This window comes from Melitaea cinxia, chromosome 22 (assembly GCF_905220565.1).
Source record: "Melitaea cinxia chromosome 22, ilMelCinx1.1, whole genome shotgun sequence".
In the NCBI taxonomy this organism is placed as follows: domain Eukaryota; kingdom Metazoa; phylum Arthropoda; class Insecta; order Lepidoptera; family Nymphalidae; genus Melitaea; species Melitaea cinxia.
Genome location: NC_059415.1, coordinates 12,702,825 through 12,721,564, shown reverse-complemented (window position 1 = coordinate 12,721,564; position 18,740 = coordinate 12,702,825). Strand labels below are relative to the sequence as shown.

General features: G+C 46.7%; 1 protein-coding gene across 1 annotated transcript in view; it reads left to right on the top strand.

The window, feature by feature from the left end:
- Nucleotides 1–18,740, top strand: part of LOC123664638 — an 88,525-nt gene extending 69,785 nt beyond the window's left edge. Inside the window, exons 8-21 of the mRNA XM_045599156.1 lie at nt 2,470–2,696; nt 3,824–4,012; nt 4,568–4,761; nt 5,262–5,398; nt 6,715–6,899; nt 8,480–8,588; nt 9,505–9,653; nt 9,978–10,092; nt 11,703–12,608; nt 13,544–13,749; nt 14,503–14,636; nt 15,340–15,555; nt 17,945–18,139; nt 18,543–18,740. Coding sequence (XP_045455112.1) covers nt 2,470–2,696; nt 3,824–4,012; nt 4,568–4,761; nt 5,262–5,398; nt 6,715–6,899; nt 8,480–8,588; nt 9,505–9,653; nt 9,978–10,092; nt 11,703–12,608; nt 13,544–13,749; nt 14,503–14,636; nt 15,340–15,555; nt 17,945–18,139; nt 18,543–18,740 — 3,160 coding nt within the window. The remainder of the gene's footprint in view (nt 1–2,469; nt 2,697–3,823; nt 4,013–4,567; nt 4,762–5,261; nt 5,399–6,714; nt 6,900–8,479; nt 8,589–9,504; nt 9,654–9,977; nt 10,093–11,702; nt 12,609–13,543; nt 13,750–14,502; nt 14,637–15,339; nt 15,556–17,944; nt 18,140–18,542) is intronic.

The following is an 18,740-nucleotide window of genomic DNA, read 5'->3' as shown; positions in this document are numbered from 1 at the left end:
GCGGCGCTGGCTCCGTGCCCACTGTGTAGCGTTCTCCGGGCCGCAGCTGCGGGAGCTCACGTACGAGGCGCTGCGCGAGCTGCTGCGGCGCCACGACGGCCTGCTGGAGAACCTCTCCATCAGGTGCGGCGCTGGCTCCGTGCCCACTGTGTAGCGTTCTCCGGGCCGCAGCTGCGGGAGCTCACGTACGAGGCGCTGCGCGAGCTGCTGCGGCGCCACGACGGCCTGCTGGAGAACCTCTCCATCAGGTGCGGCGCTGGCTCCGTGCCCACTGTGTAGCGTTCTCCGGGCCGCAGCTGCGGGAGCTCACGTACGAGGCGCTGCGCGAGCTGCTGCGGCGCCACGACGGCCTGCTGGAGAACCTCTCCATCAGGTGCGGCGCTGGCTCCGTGCCCACTGTGTAGCGTTCTCCGGGCCGCAGCTGCGGGAGCTCACGTACGAGGCGCTGCGCGAGCTGCTGCGGCGCCACGACGGCCTGCTGGAGAACCTCTCCATCAGGTGCGGCGCTGGCTCCGTGCCCACTGTGTAGCGTTCTCCGGGCCGCAGCTGCGGGAGCTCACGTACGAGGCGCTGCGCGAGCTGCTGCGGCGCCACGACGGCCTGCTGGAGAACCTCTCCATCAGGTGCGGCGCTGGCTCCGTGCCCACTGTGTAGCGTTCTCCGGGCCGCAGCTGCGGGAGCTCACGTACGAGGCGCTGCGCGAGCTGCTGCGGCGCCACGACGGCCTGCTGGAGAACCTCTCCATCAGGTGCGGCGCTGGCTCCGTGCCCACTGTGTAGCGTTCTCCGGGCCGCAGCTGCGGGAGCTCACGTACGAGGCGCTGCGCGAGCTGCTGCGGCGCCACGACGGCCTGCTGGAGAACCTCTCCATCAGGTGCGGCGCTGGCTCCGTGCCCACTGTGTAGCGTTCTCCGGGCCGCAGCTGCGGGAGCTCACGTACGAGGCGCTGCGCGAGCTGCTGCGGCGCCACGACGGCCTGCTGGAGAACCTCTCCATCAGGTGCGGCGCTGGCTCCGTGCCCACTGTGTAGCGTTCTCCGGGCCGCAGCTGCGGGAGCTCACGTACGAGGCGCTGCGCGAGCTGCTGCGGCGCCACGACGGCCTGCTGGAGAACCTCTCCATCAGGTGCGGCGCTGGCTCCGTGCCCACTGTGTAGCGTTCTCCGGGCCGCAGCTGCGGGAGCTCACGTACGAGGCGCTGCGCGAGCTGCTGCGGCGCCACGACGGCCTGCTGGAGAACCTCTCCATCAGGTGCGGCGCTGGCTCCGTGCCCACTGTGTAGCGTTCTCCGGGCCGCAGCTGCGGGAGCTCACGTACGAGGCGCTGCGCGAGCTGCTGCGGCGCCACGACGGCCTGCTGGAGAACCTCTCCATCAGGTGCGGCGCTGGCTCCGTGCCCACTGTGTAGCGTTCTCCGGGCCGCAGCTGCGGGAGCTCACGTACGAGGCGCTGCGCGAGCTGCTGCGGCGCCACGACGGCCTGCTGGAGAACCTCTCCATCAGGTGCGGCGCTGGCTCCGTGCCCACTGTGTAGCGTTCTCCGGGCCGCAGCTGCGGGAGCTCACGTACGAGGCGCTGCGCGAGCTGCTGCGGCGCCACGACGGCCTGCTGGAGAACCTCTCCATCAGGTGCGGCGCTGGCTCCGTGCCCACTGTGTAGCGTTCTCCGGGCCGCAGCTGCGGGAGCTCACGTACGAGGCGCTGCGCGAGCTGCTGCGGCGCCACGACGGCCTGCTGGAGAACCTCTCCATCAGGTGCGGCGCTGGCTCCGTGCCCACTGTGTAGCGTTCTCCGGGCCGCAGCTGCGGGAGCTCACGTACGAGGCGCTGCGCGAGCTGCTGCGGCGCCACGACGGCCTGCTGGAGAACCTCTCCATCAGGTGCGGCGCTGGCTCCGTGCCCACTGTGTAGCGTTCTCCGGGCCGCAGCTGCGGGAGCTCACGTACGAGGCGCTGCGCGAGCTGCTGCGGCGCCACGACGGCCTGCTGGAGAACCTCTCCATCAGGTGCGGCGCTGGCTCCGTGCCCACTGTGTAGCGTTCTCCGGGCCGCAGCTGCGGGAGCTCACGTACGAGGCGCTGCGCGAGCTGCTGCGGCGCCACGACGGCCTGCTGGAGAACCTCTCCATCAGGTGCGGCGCTGGCTCCGTGCCCACTGTGTAGCGTTCTCCGGGCCGCAGCTGCGGGAGCTCACGTACGTAGGGACGGCAACACGCTTTCGATGCTTCCGGTGTTGCAGGCGTCTATAAGCTACGGTAATCGATTACCATCAGGTGAGCCGTACACTTGTTTGCCAACCTAGTTATATATTTAAAAAAAGTATAGACTCGAACCTATCGCTTCAGTGGAATACGTTTTAAACTCATTTCTTTAATTTCATGACTTCTTTATTCCTTTAGATGAGAGTAACGAATTTACTTCTAATTATTAAGGCCTCTCTTCCTAACACATTCTATTTCAAAAACATTTCATCCACAGTATAGATCGTTGGCTGGTACCGCCAAACCCGAAACCTGAACCGATGACCCTCTGCCAAAGACTAAAGAAGATGAAGCCCTACCAACTCTCGCTGCCGTACTTCAAGAACAACTACGTTTACCTCACTTATTTGTTCCTGTTCTTCCTCGTCAACTTCGGTCTGTTCGTAGCAAGGATCGTGGAGTACTGGGATTCTAACATTTATGTTATATTTGCGAGGGCTTGTGGTAAGTATTATATGGAAAATTTTGTTTTTGCTTTAGTGCCTTAAGTTTAAAAGTGGCTTATTAAGCATATTGTATTGAAACATATAGCTAATAAAAAAAAGTTAAGTTATAAGCAGAGGAAGATGTAAAATTACAAATAGTAACTTTGCATTGCCATCTCTTGATTTCAAGAGAAATTTATATCATACTAGCTGACCCAGCAAACGTTGCTTTGCCATATACATATATTATTAATAATCACTTGATCCCCCCCATTTTAACTTAGGGGTATGAAAAATAGATGTTAGCCAATTCTCAAACTTATCCGATATGCACAAAGAAAATTTAATAAAGCTTGGCCCAGGCGTTTATTATGTCATTTTTTAAACATAGCCAAAGATATCCCTCCTTTAAAACAAATCTCATTGCATATTGATTGCATTTATCAACAATTAAGTATCACGGTCGCCATCAACATATTTAACTGATTGACTACATGTTTACCGTGATTGTCTCCCGTAACCATGGCGTCCGTAACGTCGCTGAAATTTCGGGAGTTTAAAGAATTGGAGTTTGGTTTACATAATGTTCTGAAAATTTAAATATATTTTGTAACAAAAAAATATACATTGTTTTTTGGTATTCTAGTCTTAAGTCTCATCATATATCATGAGGGGTTCGGGGCTAAAAAATGCTTAAAAAATATCACGTAATTGATGGATAATCTGTAAATCTCTTAGAACCAAATGTGTTTATCAATGATCAAAACAACTGCACGTGTCTTTGTATTTCGCTCTCATGTAGTGGTGTATGTGCCACGTAGGGCCTAAACACCGACGGGTTGCGGGTTCAATGCCCATTTCCCGCCGAAGGATATTAGTATTTACACAAATATTTCTTTCCGGTTAGGATGTCAGCCTCTACCCTTGTGGGTCTTCCCACTATTTCTCGAAGAGCGAGTTGTCCGTCCTGGTTATTATCGTAATCTGATAGCGATTATTACACATAGTGGAGAAAACATCGGCCAATCCACAATCGGGCAGCGTGGTGGATTAATCTCCTATCTTCCTCGTGCACGGAGAGAGGCCTATGCCCAGCAGTGGGATGTAACAGACGGCTCATGAGCTCACAAGTCCGTGGCCGCGCAGGCCAGTGCCTGAACTTCACGAGCGCCTGGGTGCTGGTGCTGATGCTGCGGCGCTGCATCACGGCGCTGCGCGAGCGCGGGCTGGGCGCGGCGCTGCCGCTGGACCAGCACGTGTACCTGCACAAGCTCACCGGCGTGCTGGTCGCGCTCTACAGCGCCGCGCACACCGCCATGCACCTCTGCAACTTCAGTCAGTCCACTTCGCATTTATCGCCTTCCGCTTATTTTCTGAATTCTTGACTTTTTGTTTGATTGATATCCATTTGGTATGCTGCCAAAAACGCCGTTCACACATTTCCCCTTAAAACTCTCTATTCGTTATCATAAAAAATAATCAACTTGTGCTGTGTGGCTACAGCTAAAGAATTTAGCAACCCCCTCTCTTCCCGTGGGTGTCGTAAGAGGTGACTAAGGGATAACAAGGTTCCACAACCACCTTGGAACTTAAGAAGCCGACCGATGGCGGGATAACCATCCAACTGCTGGCTTTGAAATACACAGGCCGAAGACGGGCAGCAGCGTCTTCGGTGCGACAAAGCCAGTACTGCGGTCACCAACCCGCCTGCCCAGCGTGGTGACTATGGGTAAAACACATGAGTTCACGTTATTTTTGGCGTAAACTTGTGGAGGCCTATGTCCAGCAGTGGACTGTATAGGCTGTAATAATGAATCAACTTGAAAGGACACTTTACTCAACACATCCTAAAGTTTATGCGTCAAATTTATTCACCATTTTATCTGTCAGGTCTAATAGTGGTTAACGATCCAGTCATCAATTCCCAAAACTACACTATAGCGGAGTGGGTGTTCACGAGTAAACCAGGACTGTTCGGCTTATGCGGGGGTTGTGCTAATCCTACTGGAATATTGTTGTGTATTGTTCTGTTTGGACTGTCCATCTCGTCTAGACCCGCTTTGAGGAAAGGTGGGTGTTTTGAGGTGAGTGAGAACTTTCATAATACCTAAAATACAAGCACTAAATTGTCGAAATTAATAGGAGACGACGATGTGTATGTTATTTGTATGACCAATTTTACGCCATGCAATAAAGTAATCATTTCATTTAATAAATAACTAAAACTTGGTCTAGACAATTTTTTTTAAATATTCCAGTATAGTATTTATTTTCATCTCAATCCGATGGAATTTGCTCCCATTTGTTTTTATATTTTTTTTTAAATTAAAGGGTTTTCTCTCACAATTTAAGTCTGAGCTGTTATTACCTTGAAAATATCCAAATTCATATGGCCTTGATATATTGTTATATAGTTTGAAAATTCTAGTCAATGCACGATTTGAATTTTTTAACCAAAATTGGTCTTATGTGGTGGTACTTACCCTTTACGGGGACATCAGCTTAGAGCATTACTGTTGACTGACTCTATCATTGACGACAGTCAGTAGTCCTTTTGTTATATTGATTATGTGCCAACTTTCAGGTGTTCTACTTCTGTCACCTGTTGTACATTCCCTTCTGGATCCTTCTCATCTTCCACGCTCCTAACTTCTGGAAATGGTTCATCGTGCCTGGCGTCATTTACTTAATTGAAAGGATAATGAGATTGGCATGGATGAGGTAAAATATGTGAAATGGCGAAAAATCGAAATAAGTTTTTAAAATAATTAATATACGTGTTCCAATTTGATGATGATGGATGATAAAAATGATGATGATGATGTTCCAATGTCAAAATAATTAAAAAGTTGAAAAAAGAAAAGTTTTTATGTAACAGTATTTATGGCCAGACTAGTTAGAGCTTATTAGCATAGTAGATATTTATGCTTTATGTTTCGAGGGTTGTGGGTTCGGTTCCCGCCTCGGGTCTAGGTGCAATATCATCTTTTCAGCCTAATACAGTCCACTGCTGGACATAGGCCTCCACAAGTTTACGCCAAAAATAACGTGAACTCATGTGTTTTGCCCATAGTCACCACGCTGGGCAGGCGGGTTGGTGACCGCAGGGCTGGCTTTGTTGCACCGAAGACGCTGCTGCCCGTCTTCGGCCTGTGTATTTCAAAGGAAGCAGTTGGATGGTTATTCCGCCATTGGTCGGCTTTTTAAGTTTCATGCTGGTAGTGGAACTGTGTTATCTCTTAGTCGCCTCTTACGATACCCACGGGAACAGAGAGGATGGCTATATTCTTAATGCCGTAACCACACTACTAGCTGACTAGAAAAACGACATTTGGTCGCAAACGCTATTAAAAATAAGAGCTGGTGGTAGAGGGGTAAAAATTTAGAGCTGTATGTATTTTTCAATGCCAAATCATAAGAAGATCTAATATTTATTACTTAGGGGCTTAAAAGTAGCTGATGATCGATTCTTAGACCTACCAAATATGGACAAAAGGCGTCAAGGTCTTTCTGAGGAGTTTGGTCGCTAACACTGTGGCACGAGAATTCGATATATGCAGGCCCGACCCACGTCACAGGGTCGATCTCAGTTCAAGACCCGATCCACATTACAGGGCATCTTCTAAGCGCGCACTATCTTAGGCTGCATCTTCACTTACCATCAGGTGAGATCGCGGTCAAGCGCTAGTCTATATATAAAAAAAAACATCACAGGGTCGATCTCAGTTCAAGACCCGATCCACATTACAGGTCATCTTCTAAGCGCGCATTATCTTAGGCTGCATCTTCACTTACCATCAGGTGAGATCACGGTCAAGCGCTAGTCTATATATAAAAGCGCTAGTCTATATATAAAAAAAAAAACATCACAGGGTCGGTCTCAGCTCAGAGCCGAGAGCGACCCTGTGAGCGGCCCCGTGACGTGGACTGCCAGTAAGCTCCGGTATGAAGGCCCGATCCACGTCACAGGGTCGGTCTCAGCTCCGAGCCGAGACCGGCCCTGTGGCTGGACTGCCAGTGAGCCCCAGCCCGCGCAGGTCGGAGCGCGGCCGCTCGTACATCTCGTCGGGCGCGCTGCTGCCGTCGCGCGTCACGCACGTGCAGGTGCGCCGCCCGCCGCTGTTCCACTTCCACGCCGGCGACTTCGTGTTCGTCAACGTGCCGGCCGTCGCGGCGCACGAGTGGCACCCCTTCACCATCAGCAGCGCGCCCGAGCAGCCCGGTACCGCCCCTTGTGTCACTAGGTCGCCAAACGAGCGTACGACTCGCCTGATGGCAAGCGATTACCGTAGCTTATAGACGCCTGCAACACCAGATCGCAAGCGCGTTGCCGACCCAATCCCCCCAGGAGCTCTGGCCACCTTACTCACCAACAGGAACACAATGCTTGAAAACAGTATTATTTAGCTGTGATCTTCTGTAAGGTCGAGGTACTACCCCAGTCGGGCTGCTCCGTATTTTGAGCAGGAAATTCCTACTGTGCCCTACCTCAGTTGACAATCAATTCATGTGCTACGAGTACCGATCGCTGGCAGGTGTACGTGATATCGACCGGGACCGACAGCTCAACGTACTCTCCCAGGCACGGTGGGGAGACGCACATGGACTAACAATCAGACCAGAAGTAAATATTTGTACAAACACAAGTATCCACTCCGAGTGGGAATCGAACCCGCGACCGTCATAGTACACGCACCATTACACCAGAACAGTTATCTACATGTCAATCGTATATACATATATCTATGTTGATAATCTTGTCGTTTTATCTTGAACAAATCTTCTTTCTATTTAACCTACCTTAGAAAAGGAGGTGGGGTAAAGCTTTAGATTAGGTACGACTGAATTTCGAGATTGTGGGGGAAAGGGGGGGGGAGGTGGTGGGGAACGCTACCCCCGGTACCACTGCCACACTTCGAAAACCCATGATTACCTAGTATAGCTCCCCCTACACCCTCCGCGGTCCACCCCCAAAAACCCCATAATTCGGTCGTACTTAATCTAAAGCATAGCCAAGGAGATTTTCAATTCGACTGTTTTTTATGTGTGTTACCTCGTAGCTTTTCACTGGTTGTACCTTTTTTTATAATTAGTTTTAATTTGAAAATAGTTGTGTTTAAATTTGGGCAGGATCTGATGATTCCTTTTTGAAATATCCCTAATCATGCGTTAGTGATTGTTTTTCGACACCCTACGATGACGATTTCCTCATTTTAGTACTTATCCATTGAAATTGAAGTCGTATTGTTTATTTCTTTTTGTTTAATAACAATATTAAGTTAATTATTTATCCTCCCTTCCTTATCCTTAAGGCAGATACGTATGCAAATTGATAAGAGAACTTACGTTCAATATAAGGAAGGTGACATAAAATACCCTGAAGCAGCAGCCTCGAATTAAGATTCAACATTGTTCTATCCTAAACCTCAGTGTAACAGTATGTTGTGCTGTGTTGTATTCTCTTCCTGAAGCCCAGTTCCTATGTTCAATAATTGTGTCCATCAAACAAAACATCGTCTTTAAAACATATTATTAGATATAATTCAAAAACTGCTTGTTTGATATCATCCCTTTCGCTCTCACTCGTGCCTTTCTTTTCCTCGTTTTCTTTTTTCTTCTTCCTCATCTCTTCAATCAGTCACCTCTGTGGAGAGTAGTATAGTCTGTGGAGTCGGTAATAACTTGATATCAAGTAAATCTAATTGTCTTTTAAATTTTTTGCACAAGAAATATACACGAAATCATGAAGATTTCTATGAAAAAACAAAGTTTCATCTGTAATAATATAGTTTGTTTCACTAGACTACATCTGGCTTCACATACGTGGAGTGGGCGAGTGGACAAATCGCTTGTACGAGTACTTCGAAGAGGAGCAAAAGAGACTCAACGCGAGCGAGGAAGTGATACACGAGTAAAATTACTTTCTTTTATCGTTTTGTTCGAATATTATTACAAAAAAAATGTATGTGTAAACCTATGTTTATATTTAGCTGATATTAGGAATGAATGAAAATCTTTACTGATCGAGCAAGTCACCAAAAATAAATAAATAATATAAATAAATAAATAAATATCTACACAATACACACACGGTCGTCTGTTCCTAAAGTAAGCAACTTAATGCTTGTGTTATAGGTAACAGCCGACTGGTATGGCTACATATTTTTTTTTCGATAAACATACTTATAAATAATACATATATAAATATATAAATAAATATTTATATTACACCCAGACTCGGGGTGGGTATCGAACCCACAACCCTCGGAACAGAAAGCAGGGTCACTACAAACTGCGCCAACGGGCTAGTCAAAAAATGTCACCTTAAATTTATTTTGACCATAAAAATGAAAAAACTCGAACATTATTTCATCGTAACCCCAATTTCCATCACTAAAGTCATATACAACGCAAACAGATCTGATAATGTCGAGGTTATACTGAGTGATCGTGATATAATCCTGGTAACAATTGCTACTCTTGATAGAGCAATTATCAATGCTCATTCATAAATAGAAAGAAATGAGTCAGTAGACCCTTTCTCCTGCATGTAAGAAGAAGTGTTTGTCAGCAGTGATTATAATGAGCACATCAAAACTAAAATCAAAGTCATTCGGAACACGTATTACTTTAATTATCAATGTAAATGGACGAAAAACATGTCCAATGAAGATGTAAAACTGATTTGGTGTGTAACGCTGTGTATAATAATGGAATTAAATTATAATAAGAATCTACAAATGCGTCAAACTTTCTAGACAAATATCAGGTTAATGATATTCAGGTTAATGAGATTCTATCCTTATGTAAAATTGATGCATTTTCAGAAAAGTAACGCGCAGTGGTTCAGGTCAGAGCAACAGAAGCAGGAGACGGAGTTCGAGTTCGAGCAAGAAGCGTTCCGTCGACTTCTCGCCTCTCGCCTACACCAACGAGGCCTTTACTATTGAGGAAGAAAATGAACACAGCTTCCCTGGTAATGAACTTGAAGATGTACCTTAAATTACCTTTTACAAAGCGATGTCTGAATAAAATGTCCAAAACTACTTGATATTGATATAATTTTCTACTGATTCTGTTGTCTTAATGTTGTTTCAAAATTCTGCTTGAGTATAATATTTAGATCGTTTTTTAGTGTTGCATTTTGCTCTGTTCCCTCGAGTATTTACAATTTGATTGTATACTATTAACAGTACCAAACTTTGTCTCAACCAATTGTTTGTATTGATCTTCTTCTTCTTGTGTTGATCTTTAACAAGAATATAACTGTCTCAATAAGAAAATATTGTGTATTTTTCAGCGTTTTCTCCGCCGCCATTATTGACAAGGCCATCGTTTCTCTCTCCGCTGAGGTTTTTGGAGAAATCTCGTTCGATGCCAGACGTCAGAAACGACAAGAAGGTCAGCACACCGCCGTGAGTATTATTTTCCAGAATTATATGATTCAAGGTATTTTTTGATAACTTTTTGTTTGTCGAAAAGTGATGCTTTTATGATTACTAATATTTTTGTCGACGATTACCGATTTTACTTTGTGCCTAGCAAAACACCGAACTTTTGTTGAGAGCTTTTTAAAATCGATTTTCAATGAAAACAAAAAGGGCGGATGTATCAAAACGCATTAAACGCAACGCGAAACTGAAATTGTGTAGTAACCAGATCTCTCCTGAGAGTGATTATTACAGCGCAACTTCTGTTATGAAAAATAGATAGATACATTTATAAATATCATAAAATTGACATACATACTTTTTTTAAATTTTGTATATCGTATCAGCTCTAACAAATATGAACTTGTCTCTTTTGGCTTGGTTTTTTTATGTATGACTAGACCAACAAGCTTACGGCCCATTTGATAGTAAGAGGTTACCGTAGCCTGTAGACGTCTGCAGTACCAAAAGCATCGCAATCGCTTTGCTGACCTTGTTACGGTGTTCTGGCCATCTTACTTAGAGGAACATTAAACTCTTATCCTCCTTTCTATATCTTGTTGTGTTCTACTTCAATAAAATCGTTGACACGAGATATAACGAACATTGCTTCTGCCCTAACATATGCTATAACATATTTTGAAGGTAATAATGTGGAGAATATTTTTATTGTTGGTGATTTTAATTCACCTAGTTTGAATTGGATAAATAGCGAGCCGCATAAGCAACACCTGAGGAGTGGTAACTTAAATCAAATAAATAGGTGTATAAATAACTTTATGACGATTACAAATTGCTATCAAATAAATACTTTGAACAATCGCAATAACACAACACTGGATTTATTTTTTACCAACGTTCTAGATTGTGTTTTATTGCCAGTACCTCACTATTAGTGTTGCCGGACGAACACCATCCACCCTTCTGGGTTTCAGTTCCATTCACGAGCAACTCCAATTATTTGCAGCGTAGGTCATTTTATAAATATTGTTTTAAAAAGGCTAATTATGATAAAATTAAACAGGAATTGTCAATGATAAATTGGAGTGATCTTTTTAAAAATAGAGAAATTGAAGAGGCTGTTTCATGTTTCTACGACAAATTATATATAATAATACAGGAAAACGCACCATTAAAAAATATTAAAACTAATGGTTACCCAGTTTGGTTCACCTCCAAATTAATACAGTTGTTTAAGAAAAAGAATAAAGCGTGGATAAAGATGAAAAAATTTAATAATGACTCAAACTATAATATTTTCTCCGTTTATAGGAAAGAATTTAAGATTGCGTCTAAAAACTGCTACAAGACATATGGGTTCATTAGAAATTAGTATAAAGGGTAACATAAAATACTTTTGGAGCTATGTAAATCATCGGAAACGATCAACAGATATTCCTATTAATTTGCATTATAAAACATCAAAAGCCGGTAACCTCGATGATGCATGTAATTTATTTAGCAAATTCTTTTTTTTCAGTCTATCAGCCTTCCTGTGTACCCAATAGTCTAGACATTAGTGACTTTAGTTTATCAGAAAATACATCTAATTTTATTATTAACGATATAAATTTATCTAAAACAGAAATTCGTAGGTCATTAGAATCTATTGATAACTCTAAGGGTGCTGGAGTTGACAATATATCTCCCATTTTCTTTAGGGAAACTGCAACAGTGATTGATCAGCCTCTTCACTATCTTTATAATAAATGTGTATCTGATGGTATTTTCCCAAAAATATGGAAAAGCGCTAGGATTGTCCCTGTATATAAGAGTGGTTTAAAAAGTGATATAGAGAACTATAGGCCTATATCCATTCTACCGGTTCTCTCTAAGGTCTTTGAGAGACTAGTCCACAATGCTATATATCCTTTCATGCACAATAATATCCTACAGCAGCAGCACGGTTTCGTAAAAAGACGGTCGACTATAACAAATCTGTTGACCTATACAACTGATTTATTTGATGGACTTGATGCAAACACCCAAATCGATAGTATCTACACTGATTTCCGCAAGGCGTTTGATCGAGTGGACCATCGTATACTGCTGGAAAAAATTGTTTATAATGGTATAAGAGGAAATCTTTGGAGGTGGCTTAAATCTTACATCTCTAATAGAACACAGAGGGTGGTGGTTGGTGGTTATGAATCATCTACATCAAGTGTGAGCTCAGGCGTCCCTCATGGATCTATCTTGGGTCCGTTACTGTTTGTCATTTTCATAAACGATATTAACAAATGCTTCCCTAATAGTAAATTTCTTCTTTACGCTGATGACTTAAAAATATATCGAAAAATAAACATTTACCAAGACCACGAGTTGCTTCAGGAAGATTTGGATAGATTCACCACCTACTGCTATGAAAATAAATTGGAACTTAGCCTCAATAAATGCAAAAGCATAAGCTTTACTAAGAGAAAAACGGTAAGCATTTTCACGTATTCCCTCTGTGACACAGATATTGTTAAAGTACAAAATATAAGAGACCTAGGTGTAACGTTAGACAACAAGGTGCACTTTGACGCTCACATAGATTCTTAAGTCCTTAATAAGGCCACAACTTGAATATGCCGTTGCTATCTGGAATCCATTATACATTAAATATGAGAAAAGTTTATAGAAGGTACAGAAAAAATTCTTACGTCACATGAATTACAAATATTGTCGTAAACGTATACCTTATGAGTCGCTTTTAAGGAACTACAAACTGCTCGACTTGAAATCTAGACGACTGCAACTAGAAGCTATGTTGCTTTACGATCTTTGTAATAATAAGTATGATTGCATGGACATTGTAAGCAAAATTAGATATTCTGTGCCTTCTCGCGCTCATTTGCGACCATCCCGCCGTTATAAATTTTTTGCAGTGACGCGATCTCGTACGAATGCAGGTATCCGTTTCCCGTTAAATCGAATGTTTGATACATATAATAGTAAATTTTATACATTAGACATTTTTGCCAATTGTAATGACGCATATACGAGCCAGATTATTAATATTTTGAATGGACAACCTTAACGCACAAGTCACTTACACGTTTAATATATCTATTGAAGAAAATATGTATGTATATAAAAGAATATTTAAAACTACTATATTAGTGTATTTGTATATGTTTAGGTATGTGGGTGTATATATATATTATGTATATGTATATATATATTTTATAGTCTATATCTATATGTGAGTACATAATTATGTATTATATATTATATTTTGATTAAGACTTATCAAATTCAATCATAGAAACAATGAATTGTAAGACAGGTTCACCATTTGATTATGTTCAATGTGACCATCAGTGTTGAGTTTGCAATAACTTAAATTGTAATACTTACATTTAATGTAGTTAATGTCTATTGTAAACTTGTTTGTGGTTCCAATAAAAAAAAAAAAATAATAAAAAAAAATCAGCGTTCCCTGGTCTCCCAGCCCCCGCGACGTGCACCGCTCGGAGTCCGAGCGCCAGTTCGGCGCCTCGGCGCTGGGGCGGGCGGCCGCGCTGTGCCCGCCCGCCCCGCCGCCCCAGGCGCGGGCGCTGGCGCACAGCTTCCGCTACATGCGCACCAAGCCCGCCATCGTCGCCTGCCGCCCGCCCGACGAGCGCCGCCGCTCCAACGAGAGCATCCTGAGCCTTGGTGAGGAGCTCTCCTTTTTATCAAGTGATGGATCTTAAAAACACTACTTAAATAAAAATTAAAATAGAAAGTAAAATTTTTTTTTTAATATGTACGATTTTATTTTTGTGCTACCCACACATTAAGAATTCTAAACATTTTTGAATATCATATCAAAAACTGACCACTCCAGCGGGATTCGAACCCGCGTCTCCGACACGGTCAGTCGGTCACGGTCAATCCTACTCAATTTTTGATATGATATTCAAAAATGTTTAGAAAGTAAAATTGTATAATATTCGCACAAAAATTATGAAAATAATATATTTTGATATGATAATTTTTATATTCGGTTTAAGCGAACCGTGGCGCCGTCTATAGTGAGCTCTTTACAGAAACCCGTTACTATTCAAAGTTTCATATTACATCATATCAAAAGTTTCGATCTAGCGGGTACATCGTTCCCTATGGCTATTGGCTAGAGCGCCGACACGGTCAATCGGAGACGCGGGTTCGAATCCCGCTGGAGCGGTCAATATTTAATATGATATTCAAAAATGTTTAGAATTCCTAATGTGTGGGTAACACAAAAATTAAAATCCTAGATCATAATAATATACACAAAAATTATAGAATATATTCACATCATCGATTGTGACTTTCAAAGAACTCGTTATGGTTCATTTAGACGAACAGAACCCTCAATTCTCAGTAGATTCTTATAATCTAAAACTCTGGAACATAACTTTTTAAGAATTATTTTTTATTTCACAGCGAGACGCCGTTTATCAAAAAGCCTGTCTGTAGAGCGTGACGTAGAATCAAATGAGAAACCTTGCCCTAACGAAACGACCGAGTCGATCGCTGAAGAACCAGCTACAAACTACCCTGTTGGAAAACCGTTGGAGGTCAGTTTTATGTTTAAGGATTTTAGTTCCCAAATAAGCCCATTTTCATTACGAATATCATAAATTATTGCTTAACCACAAAAGTCCAATAGGACATCTCTTGAGGAGTCTCGGCTAAACTAGACTAATGATAAGAAAAACGGCTCTTATTCTTTCTCACTCTATGAACTGATGTTAAATTACTATGAGAACTTCGTAGTAAATTGACTGGGTCATGCAATAAACTTCTCTTAAGTTGTCTACTCTCTCGGAGGGCTCTACGATAGTCAAATTTTGTCTACTAAGGCAAAGATACGCGACCATTGCGCAACAGTCACAGCCATGGATTTTACCCGTTGTGCTGGCGGTTGCGGGTTCGATCCCCGCACATGACAAACATTTGTATTGGCCATACAGGTGTTTGCCGTGGTCTGGGTGTTTGTGCAGTCCTTGTGGGTCTCCCCACCGTGCCTCGGAGAGCACGTTAAGCTGTCGGTCCCGGTTGTTATTATATACACGTGATAGCGATCGTTACTCATAGTAGGGAATATATCCGCCAACCCACATTGGAGCAGCGTGGTGGATTAAGCTCTGATCCTTCTCCTACATAGGGAAAGAGGCCTATGCCCAACAGTGGGATATTACAGGCTGAAGCGAAGGCAGGATAAGTTTTTACTTCTAGCATAGTCCGAAATAGTCTTCTAAGCCCAAAACGTTTTCACAGATATATATAGACGGCCCGTACGGGGCAGCGTCCTCGCACATCTTCCACGCACAACACGCGGTCCTCATCGCCGCCGGCATCGGAGTGACGCCCTTCGCGTCCATCCTGCAGGCCATCATGTACCGCTACTGGAGAGGGCGCGCCACTTGCCCCAAGTGCGCCCACACCTTCACCGCCGAGCTGCCGCAGTACCAGGGCGACATGAGCCTGAGGAAGGTGAGTGTGTCCATCGTGTACCGCTACTGGCGAGCGCGCGCCACTTGCCCCAAGTGCGCCCACACCTTCACCGCCGAGCTGCCGCAGTACCAGGGCGACATGAGCCTGAGGAAGGTGAGTGTGTCCATCGTGTACCGCTACTGGCGAGCGCGCGCCACTTGCCCCAAGTGCGCCCACACCTTCACCGCCGAGCTGCCGCAGTACCAGGGCGACATGAGCCTGAGGAAGGTGAGTGTGTCCATCGTGTACCGCTACTGGCGAGCGCGCGCCACTTGCCCCAAGTGCGCCCACACCTTCACCGCCGAGCTGCCGCAGTACCAGGGCGACATGAGCCTGAGGAAGGTGAGTGTGTCCATCGTGTACCGCTACTGGCGAGCGCGCGCCACTTGCCCCAAGTGCGCCCACACCTTCACCGCCGAGCTGCCGCAGTACCAGGGCGACATGAGCCTGAGGAAGGTGAGTGTGTCCATCGTGTACCGCTACTGGCGAGCGCGCGCCACTTGCCCCAAGTGCGCCCACACCTTCACCGCCGAGCTGCCGCAGTACCAGGGCGACATGAGCCTGAGGAAGGTGAGTGTGTCCATCGTGTACCGCTACTGGCGAGCGCGCGCCACTTGCCCCAAGTGCGCCCACACCTTCACCGCCGAGCTGCCGCAGTACCAGGGCGACATGAGCCTGAGGAAGGTGAGTGTGTCCATCGTGTACCGCTACTGGCGAGCGCGCGCCACTTGCCCCAAGTGCGCCCACACCTTCACCGCCGAGCTGCCGCAGTACCAGGGCGACATGAGCCTGAGGAAGGTGAGTGTGTCCATCGTGTACCGCTACTGGCGAGCGCGCGCCACTTGCCCCAAGTGCGCCCACACCTTCACCGCCGAGCTGCCGCAGTACCAGGGCGACATGAGCCTGAGGAAGGTGAGTGTGTCCATCGTGTACCGCTACTGGCGAGCGCGCGCCACTTGCCCCAAGTGCGCCCACACCTTCACCGCCGAGCTGCCGCAGTACCAGGGCGACATGAGCCTGAGGAAGGTGAGTGTGTCCATCGTGTACCGCTACTGGCGAGCGCGCGCCACTTGCCCCAAGTGCGCCCACACCTTCACCGCCGAGCTGCCGCAGTACCAGGGCGACATGAGCCTGAGGAAGGTGAGTGTGTCCATCGTGTACCGCTACTGGCGAGCGCGCGCCACTTGCCCCAAGTGCGCCCACACCTTCACCGCCGAGCTGCCGCAGTACCAGGGCGACATGAGCCTGAGGAAGGTGAGTGTGTCCATCGTGTACCGCTACTGGCGAGCGCGCGCCACTTGCCCCAAGTGCGCCCACACCTTCACCGCCGAGCTGCCGCAGTACCAGGGCGACATGAGCCTGAGGAAGGTGAGTGTGTCCATCGTGTACCGCTACTGGCGAGCGCGCGCCACTTGCCCCAAGTGCGCCCACACCTTCACCGCCGAGCTGCCGCAGTACCAGGGCGACATGAGCCTGAGGAAGGTGAGTGTGTCCATCGTGTACCGCTACTGGCGAGCGCGCGCCACTTGCCCCAAGTGCGCCCACACCTTCACCGCCGAGCTGCCGCAGTACCAGGGCGACATGAGCCTGAGGAAGGTGAGTGTGTCCATCGTGTACCGCTACTGGCGAGCGCGCGCCACTTGCCCCAAGTGCGCCCACACCTTCACCGCCGAGCTGCCGCAGTACCAGGGCGACATGAGCCTGAGGAAGGTGAGTGTGTCCATCGTGTACCGCTACTGGCGAGCGCGCGCCACTTGCCCCAAGTGCGCCCACACCTTCACCGCCGAGCTGCCGCAGTACCAGGGCGACATGAGCCTGAGGAAGGTGAGTGTGTCCATCGTGTACCGCTACTGGCGAGCGCGCGCCACTTGCCCCAAGTGCGCCCACACCTTCACCGCCGAGCTGCCGCAGTACCAGGGCGACATGAGCCTGAGGAAGGTGAGTGTGTCCATCGTGTACCGCTACTGGCGAGCGCGCGCCACTTGCCCCAAGTGCGCCCACACCTTCACCGCCGAGCTGCCGCAGTACCAGGGCGACATGAGCCTGAGGAAGGTGAGTGTGTCCATCGTGTTCCGCCGCCGGTGACACACCTTCACCGCCGAGATGACGCAGTACCATATACTGCTATAGAGTTTGTTTGGTTATCGTCATTATTATTAATCTTTTTTTTTTTCATTCAATGTACGTAATACAAATTATTTAATCATAATTTTACGTAGGGAACATTGGCAACATTGGGAATACCCGCAGTGGAACAGCGGAGTAGATTAAGCTCCAATCCTTTTTCCTACGTGGAGAGAGAGTCATAGGCCTCTAGTCCTATACCAGTATATCAGTAGGATGATAAATGCCGAATAAATTGAATGAACACCTTCCCCACTCGTTCCAGGTGGACTTCTTCTGGATCAACCGCGAGCAGCGCTCGTTCGAGTGGTTCGTGTCGCTGCTGTCGCAGCTGGAGATCGAGCAGGCGGAGGCGGGCGCGCGCTTCCTGGAGATGCACATGTACATCACCAGCGCGCTGCAGCGCACCGACATGCGCGCCGTGGGGCTGCAGCTGGCGCTGGACCTGCTGCACGAGAAGGTAGGGGGGGCTGGGGGCACGGCTGAGTAGTGCCTACTGCTCTCGAGCAGTGTTGTGTTCATGTAGTGAGTAAGGTGACTAAAGCTCCTGGGGGATCGGGGGTAGGGTCGTCTACACGCTTGGGATGCTTCTGGTGGTGCAGACGTCTATAAGCTACGGTAATCGCTTACCATGAGGTGAACCGTACGCTTACTTGCCGACCCGACGGTTCTATACGATTGCAGCATCGAATATAAAACCATATCAAAAATTTCAACCTAATGGGTACATCGTTCCATAGCTTAATTGGTTAGAGCACCGACACGGTTAGTCGGAAATGCGGGTTCAATCCCCAAACTGACCGAGCTGAACCATGTACTAACTTTTAAGCATTAAAATATTCCTAAACATCTACCAATTCCAGGAAAAACGTGACCTCATAACTGGCTTGAAGACCAGAACGAATGCAGGTCGTCCGAACTGGGACAAGGTCTTCCAGAGGTTACAAGAACAGCGTAAAGGGAAGATCACAGTGTTCTACTGCGGACCTCCACAACTGGCGCGGGTCTTGAGAGTTAAGTGTGACCAGTTCGGGTTTAGCTTTAGGAAAGAAGTATTTTAG